This window comes from Xyrauchen texanus, chromosome 23 (genome assembly GCF_025860055.1).
Source record: "Xyrauchen texanus isolate HMW12.3.18 chromosome 23, RBS_HiC_50CHRs, whole genome shotgun sequence".
Taxonomy (NCBI): Eukaryota; Metazoa; Chordata; class Actinopteri; order Cypriniformes; family Catostomidae; genus Xyrauchen; species Xyrauchen texanus.
Window position 1 is genome coordinate 10,256,255 of NC_068298.1, and position 8,411 is coordinate 10,264,665.

The 8,411-nt window shown below is 38.5% G+C and overlaps 1 protein-coding gene across 1 annotated transcript; it reads right to left on the minus strand.

Moving 5' to 3' along the window:
• Positions 1-555: 555 nt before the first annotated feature.
• Positions 556-7,961, minus strand: fbxl3l (F-box and leucine-rich repeat protein 3, like). Its single transcript, XM_052154842.1, has 5 exons — positions 7,927-7,961; positions 4,620-4,992; positions 3,974-4,096; positions 2,582-2,753; positions 556-1,172 (listed from the first exon to the last, which is right to left on the minus strand). The coding sequence occupies exons 1-5, from the start codon at positions 7,959-7,961 to the stop codon at positions 556-558; spliced, it is 1,320 nt and encodes a 439-aa protein (XP_052010802.1).
• Positions 7,962-8,411: the final 450 nt, after the last annotated feature.

Consider the following 8,411-nt stretch of genomic DNA (forward strand, 5'->3'; position numbering starts at 1 on the left):
TTATTGTTTTTAAATGAGGGGCATGTCAAAATAAATTTTTGTGGTAATCAACATTATGCCACAAATGCTGTCGATTGAGCTTTACTTCTATTGAACATGGAATATTTTCTTTAACAATTCCATAGTGTGATTGTTACATGTGTGTGCCAATGAACTTCACAAAAAGAATTGTTTTTCGTGTGTTGTGCACACTTATGTGGAACTGTAAACACCTTCCGTTAAAATCCCATCTCTGAGATCCAAACACAAATCATGTTTTACACACCACCAGACAGCATGTCTGCACCAAATGATTTTCCAGCTGTGCAGTCAGATGTTTTGCTTCCTATGATATATTTAAATTACCCAATTCTGTCTTATGGCTGCCATTCTTGCCAAATGCAGACAGCTTGCAGACTAGATTAGATACCTAAATATTTTGATGACAAGTACATCTACTGTGCATCTGATGTAAATGCAATCATGAAGCACAGAAAACGTGACAAAACATGCACACTGTCTGCATTTTAATATTAGGTATATGCAGGGAAGATTTGCAACTCTACCATGTGGGCATCATATCAGGCCCAGATGTTTAGAGACCTCACTATAGATCTGCTCGATGTTGTACGTGTTGTCTGGAATGAGCACTTCCTCCATGATGGACAACTGACTCAGGCGGCCACCACACATCTTCACAAACTCCATGAATCCGCTGCAGGTCACCTCACACTCGCCGAGACCAATGGCTGTGAGGCTCTTGCAGCGATCTGCAATACAGATCAACTCTTCATCTAGTGGCTCTAGCCCATTCGCGCACACCACCAGCTCCACGAGACACGGGCAGTTTAGCCCGATACGCCCCAGCATATCTTTACTGACAGCTCGACCGAAGTACAAGTGTGTAACTGGCGTCTCCTCACGAAAGAAGGGCTCGAACTCCTCCTCATACAGGAAAAAGTACATGACAATGTTGACCTGGGGTGAGTGGCGGATAAGGATGTCCCAGCTGTTCTTTTTGATGGTGTGGAACTGGCTCTGGCCCGGGTTCTCACTCATCACATCGATGCACAGGTGTTCCAGGTGTACATGTTTCTCTGAGGAGAGGGCAAGCAGTAGTTCGTCACTCAGCAGGTTGTAGTTAAGGGCCAGTTCCCGCAGGCCATGGCACTGATCAGCCACACAGAGGATGCCTGGATGGGCAGGAAATAACATGGTAAGACTGTGCTCCTGAATAAGGGTAAGTGATAACAGTAAATGGTGTGTTCTCTGTGTATGTAGATTCATAATATTGACAAATCATGAACATAAGTTCATGCAAATGTGTGGATTATAGGGTGAAACATGTTTGGATTAAAATTCACAGCAAATTCAAAAACGAAAGAAAGAAATTATATAGTAGGGCCAGATATTGTTTGAGATTTTTTTTGCATGACAATTTAGCACAATCTCTTCCCCAATTCTCATTATCATAAAGAATAATTAAATTACAATAATATATAGAATTTATTTTATGATATATTATTTAAATAATATAAATACATCACATTAGTAACTGTAATACAGTAAAAAATATTACAGTATTAAGAATCACAATTAAGATTAATGCAATTATGAGATATTAACATACATTTTACATTATATATATATATATGTTCATGGCTTGCTTGCTGCAAATAAAAAAGAGGAAATATAGACATTATTTAATTAATTTTAAAAAATTCCACTGGAATGTGTCTGTCATGTTCTCTGTTGTCTTTTGTTTTTGTGCTTTTATTTTGAAGTTTAGTTTAGTTCCTGTTTGGTTTTTGTAGTCCTTTGTAGTTTCATTTTATGATTGGTTTTCCCCTGATTAGTTCTCCTTCCCTGATTATTTCCCCAGGTGTTCCTTATTCCCTTGTTTGTTCCTTTTTGTATATAAGCCATTTTAGTTTCTTTGTTTCCTTGTTAGTTCTTGCATGTTTTTGGATGCTCTGTGCCAGGTCTCTCTTGTTTTGCTTCCCTCTGAGTTTTTCTTTGTTTTTTGGAATAAAACTGCTGCATATAGATCCTCATTCTCTGCCTGCTTCGTCACAGAAGAATTAACCAGGGGAAAACCAATCATAAAATGAAACTACAAATGACTACAAAAACCAAACAGGAACTAAACTAAACTTCAAAATAAAAGCACAAAAACAAAAGACAACAGAGAACATGACAGTGTCTTTAAAAGTTACTTAGTAAAATCACATTACTAAAAGTAATTAGTAATGTGATTGCTTTTTTTTTTTTTTTAAATAAATGAATCGGTACAATATTTTTTATACTATTTTAGAGAAATAATTTCTTTGAGTAACTTTGAGTAACTAATTTGGTGGGAAAATGTGCTTAAATGTCATGAAAATTATTTTACAATGCAAAAAAATCCTAATGGCCATACAGAAAGCTTCTTTTTCTTAATGAATAACAAAAATCTTTTTCTTTTTTATTTTGGGGTGAAAGGTAACCTGGACATGTTTGTGTGAGATATTACTGTATATTAGTCTAAAGTTAAACTGAATTCATTTTCTTTCTACATCTGAAGCTATTAGATCTTCTATGACTCAACTGATTACATACTGACCTGCAGGAGACACATGTGGACAGCTACTCATCTTCAGCAGCTTGAGTGTGTCACTGTTGTTGGCTACCAGTACCTTCAGGGAAGGGTCATCAAACGGTGTGTCATCAATTTTAATAGAGGACAGCGACTTGGAATTTACAAACACCACAGTCAGAGCCGACACGAAGTGTGACTAAGAACAGACCAGACAAGAAATGCAAAGTCAGTGCCGCGGGCTTCTCATACCCTTTAAATGAAACATTATTTCATGAAGGTCATGCCGCTGTGGTGACAAGCCCATACTGCAAGGAATGCTATTTGTATTGTTGGCTTGTAGTTCATTTTCAAACATGTCTGGAACTTTTATGAATCACCCAATATTTACATGCACGATTTATTCATCCCCACTCAGCATCATCTTGTGTCTGTGTCCTTAAATGAATAGTATGCCCTAAAATTGAAAATTCTCTCTTTATTTACTCACACTCTTGCCATCTCAGACGTTTATGACTTTCATTCTTCTGCAAGACACACAAAACATTTTTAGAAGAATATTTCAACTCTGCTGATCCATACAATGCAGCTACAAAAAGCACATAAAAGCAATCCATAAGACTCCAGTGGTTTAATCCGTGTCTGCTACAGTGATATAAAAGGTGTGGGTGAGAAACAGATAAATATTTAAGTCCTTTGTCACTGTACATATTGCTGTTGTCTCTAGGCACAATCATTGTGCTTGACGCATGCGCAGATGGCGCTATGAAGTAATCATGCTTAAAATGATGATCATCAAGGAGACTGCTAATGTCAAGATTTATAGTGAAAAAGGATCTGTTCTAATTCAAAATGTATTGGACTGCTTCAGAAGACATGGATTAAACCACTAGAGCCATATGGATTACTTTTATGCTGCCTTTATTTGTGTTTTAGGGCTTCAACGTTTTGGTCACCATTCACCTGCATTGTATGGACCTACAGAGCTGAGATATTGTTTTAAAAATCTTAATTTGTGTCCAGCAGAAGAAAGAAAGTCATACACATCAGGGATGGAATGAGGGTGAATAAATTATGAGAGAATTTTCATTTTCAGATGAACTATTCTTTTAAAAGGTGCTACTGTATATAAATTAAGCTGTACTCATTGTAAGTACCACCATTTTCAATAGTTTTTCATGTAATCACAATTCAAAGTTCCCAACCAAGGGCTGTATTACAGAAACATCCATCTTAACTCTTACTGTAAGTTAAGATCTGAGAAGTTAACTGAAATTGCCATGTTTACTTCACAGACATGATAGGATTCTATTAGATGTTTCTGTAACATGGTTCTGATAGATGTTCAGATGGTAGATGTCTGAACAGCTGAAGCTATTACAGATTTTATTTGTGAGAGTGAACATGTTTCCGTTGTACCTGGGACACGTCCATGAAGCTTGGTCGTGCTGTGGAAATCAAACCCAGTGTTTTAATGGTGCAGTTCACCAGCTGTGAGAGAATATTGCAGGCAGCTTCAGCAGATTTTGTGCAGCTGTCAACCTTGATGAAGTAAAAGAGAGAAGACGTCTTTTTATTATTTGTTCCTTTTGTTATAATGGTATACACTACATGGCCAAAAGTATGTACACCTGAACACCACACCCATATGTGCTTGTTGGACAATACATTTCAAAACCATGAACATTAATCCCTTCCACTCTTCTGGGAAGGCTTTCCAATATATGCTGGAACATGGCTGTAGGGATTTTCACAGTAGCATCAGCGAGGTCAGGCATTGATGTTGGGTGATGGGGCCTGGCTTGCAGTCTGCATTTCAGTTAATCCCAAATGTGTTCAGGTCTGGGCTTTGAGCAGGCCAGTCAAGTACTTTCACATCAGCCTCAGTAAGCCATGTCTATATGGACCTCACATTGTGCACTTTGTCATGCCATGAACAAAAAGGAGATTGCATAGGGCTTTGCTCATTGTCATGAACATAAAAGGTCCCAATCTATTCAATGTATACACTGCACACAGATCATGATTTTAAGATGGTATATCACTTTTTATAACCTTGCCCTACCTTGAAGCTCACATACTGCAGGTGCTGAGCATGTCTTTTGATGATTTGCTGGATGATATCTGGGTGCGTAGACCTCAGACAAGATGTAGTTGGCTGGTTCAGCTCAAATTCAAATCTCCTCCACAGGTCTGGGATGTGAAAGACATCGTTCCATCGGCGACACACAGACGAGGCTCGGGCCCGGTCTAACAGAGGCAGGTACTGGAATATATGCAAGACGACATGGTGCAGCAGGTTGGCCCATGTTTCTTCAGTGGGCTTCTGTGAGGTGGAGGAACTTGCTTTGATGTCAGTTTGATTAGAACTCTTGAGTCTCTTGTTACTGCCCTCTGAGGGGGTAAAGCTCTGACAATATGACCGTCCCCGCTTCATCCTGTTAAAATAAAAAAAACTCCAAGCTCGTATGGCTTTACAGAACAGTCTGTCTGTCTGTCTATCTATCTATCATAATCTAATTTAAATCTGAAAATAAAGTTTGAGGATTTAAAAAAAATAAATTTAAACATTGAAAAGTTATGAAAAATTAAGCTTTTGCCATTTTTCTTGGTCACTAAATTTTTTTATAATATACATATACACGCATACATACATACATATACATATACACTCACCTAAAGGATTATTAGGAACACCATACTAATACTGTGTTTGACCCCCTTTCGCCTTCAGAACTGCCTTAATTCTACGTGGCATTGATTCAACAAGGTGCTAAAAGCATTCTTTAGAAATGTTGGCCCATATTGATAGGATAGCATCTTGCAGTTGATGGAGATTTGTGGGATGCACATCCAGGGCACGAAGCTCCCGTTCCACCACATCCCAAAGATGCTCTATTGGGTTGAGATCTGGTGACTGTGGTGGCCATTTTAGTACATTGAACTCATTGTCATGTTCAAGAAACCAATTTGAAATGATTCGAGCTTTGTGACATGGTGCATTATCCTGCTGGAAGTAGCCATCAGAGGATGGGTACATGGTGGCCATAAAGGGATGGACATAGTCAGAAACAATGTTCAGGTAGGCCGTGGCATTTAAACGATGCCCAATTGGCACTAAGGGGCCTAAAGTGTGCCAAGAAAACATCCCCCACACCATTACAACACCACCACCAGCCTGCACAGTGGTAACAAGGCATGATGGATCCATGTTCTCATTCTGTTTACGCCAAATTCTGACTCTACCATCTGAATGTCTCAACAGAAATCGAGACTCATCAGATCAGGCAACATTTTTCCAGTCTTCAACTGTCCAATTTTGGTGAGGTCTTGCAAATTGTAGCCTCTTTTTCCTATTTGTAGTGGAGATGAGTGATACCCGGTGGGGTCTTCTGCTGTTGTAGCCCATCCGCCTCAAGGTTGTGCGTGTTGTGGCTTCACAAATGCTTTGCTGCATACCTCGGTTGTAACGAGTGGTTATTTCAGGCAAAGTTGCTCTTCTATCAGCTTGAATCAGTCGGCCCATTCTCCTCTGACCTCTAGCATCAACAAGGCATTTTCAGCCCACAGGACTGCCGCATACTGGATGTTTTTCCCTTTTCACACCATTCTTTGTAAACCCTAGAAATGGTTGTGCGTGAAAATCCCAGTAACTGAGCAGATTGTGAAATACTCAGACCGGCCCGTCTGGCACCAACAACCATGCCACGCTCAAAATTGCTTAAATCACCTTTCTTTCCCATTCTGACATTCAGTTTGGAGTTCAGGAGATTGTCTTGACCAGGACCACACCCCTAAATGCATTGAAGCAACTGCCATGTGATTGGTTGATTAGATAATTGCATTAATGAGAAATTGAACAGATGTTCCTAATAATCCTTTAGGTGAGTGTATATACATATACATACATACATATATATGTATATACACACAAAACAGCTATATGCTGTTCTAAACTAAAGTGTAAGATCAGTGCAGATCTGTTAAGAGCTATTGTTTATCTTTTTTTTTTTACATTACATATGTTAGCCAGCAGGTGGTGGCAAAAGATATTTTTTGTGTGTAATATGAGTCAGTTGGGTGAGGTGAAGTGAATTAGAGTAAGCTAGTGTTTACATAAAACAGCTCTTCGTGGTTGCTCGTATTACTACTACTAAAGCTAGGAAATAGCTTTAAACAGCTTTAAACAAACAACTTCACCATTACGGCTCATCAAAGCTGAGAGACACAACAGACTGATTAATTACACAATGGGTGCTGTTTAAAATTGCAGAGGACATTGCGGTTTCTATAGTGATCGACTCTTGCGCACTTATCGCAATGCCCCCGGACAATAAAAAGGAAGATTCAGAGAAATGCAAGCTTGTAGTACCACCTGTTTACCTCAGAGGGCAGTCATTGAAATTTCAGCTGTGTGGCAACACGCAATTTATACAGTGAAGAAAACACTTCAAAACACTTGATGGAGCACAAATTTGAACTAAGAGATCTCAAGATGTGTTCTAAGTTTTAAACTATTTAACTTGACACAGTGACCTAAACATGTTATGTTTATGACGCAACGCACCCGAAACGCTACACAAGCATAACTGATGCAGGTGTTCATTGAAGGGCCCTTAAACAAGCCCACATAATAAATCTCGAACTGATTGACAAATTCACTTGTGTAATGGTTTGCTGTGAACTGTATGCCAATGATTGTCTTATGTTCAATAGTATGGCAGTTAACAATACATTGTATTCTAAAGCTGCTTTTTGTATCGTCTTATCAATGATGAACTCTTCTGCCACAAGAATGTAATGCATTTTGATTATCTGAATATTTTTTATTTTATATATATATATATATTTAAAGATAACTATGTATAATTATTTCATCATTATATATTGTTATATGAGGGGCTTTCAGCAAATATTTGTATATGCGATTAATCACGATTAATTAATCAGGACACCGTGTAATTACTTCGATTAACATTTTTAATCGATCGACAGCCCTAGTAAAAATGCATCGATTCAAACTGAAATGAAAGCAAAATAATATTGAATAATTTCGCTAGTAGTCTCAGACTTTCCTATAGGCTGTATATGCATAAACTATATGTATGTATGTATGTATGCATGTATGCACTCTAAAAGCACATTCAAACCAATAAATACAAATATTAGACTATGAAAAAATTTGCTGGTCAAACTGCTTTTAACGCAATGTGTTCTCAATTTATACGTATGTATATAGGTCTGAATCTTTAGGCTATTATAACATACAGTCAACAAATCAGCTGCAACACAACTGATATTATTTTGTATTTTCAAGACAATAATATGCAAGAGAGAGGAAATCATATCCTCGACTCTAGTCGATATCCTACTTGTTCCAGCCTCCTTCGTCAACATAGAAAGGCATACCTTCCCAAAAACAATATGATTTGATTTGTTGTGAAGTTTTACCAAATGCAAAACTGAAGCATTGACGGTGTCTCCTGATTGCTTTTAAAAAGGTGTATAATAAAAAAATACGCTGCGCGAAAACAGAGACAACAGCTCCGATGCGCCGCACGGGGTTACCGCCAAGAGTATCCACGTGAGCACGAGAAAACATGGATTTCACTCGCGTGCATAATATTCCCTCCACACACACACACACACACACACACACACACACACACACACACACACACACACACACACACACACACACACACACACACACACACACACACAGAGCTCTGCAAATGTAGGTCAGTGTGTCAAACAGAAACGTCACCCTGCGTTAAGCCTCTCACGAGCTCAGTGTAATGAGAGTCTGGCACTGTTGACAAGGCGTCCTACCCTCTCATGTTTGTGCATATCTGTT

What these genes read in the sequence shown, in the direction of transcription:
- fbxl3l (XM_052154842.1), bottom strand. Translation starts at nt 7,961, where the DNA reads ATGCCTTTCTATGTTGACGAAGGAGGCTGGAACAA. An exon ending in GACGAAGGAGGCTGGAACAA is followed by an intron (nt 4,993 to 7,926) that starts GTAGGATATCGA and finishes TTATTTTAACAG; the next exon opens with GATGAAGCGGGGACGGTCAT. An exon ending in TCCACATGTGTCTCCTGCAG is followed by an intron (nt 1,173 to 2,581) that starts GTCAGTATGTAA and finishes CTGCCCATCCAG; the next exon opens with GCATCCTCTGTGTGGCTGAT.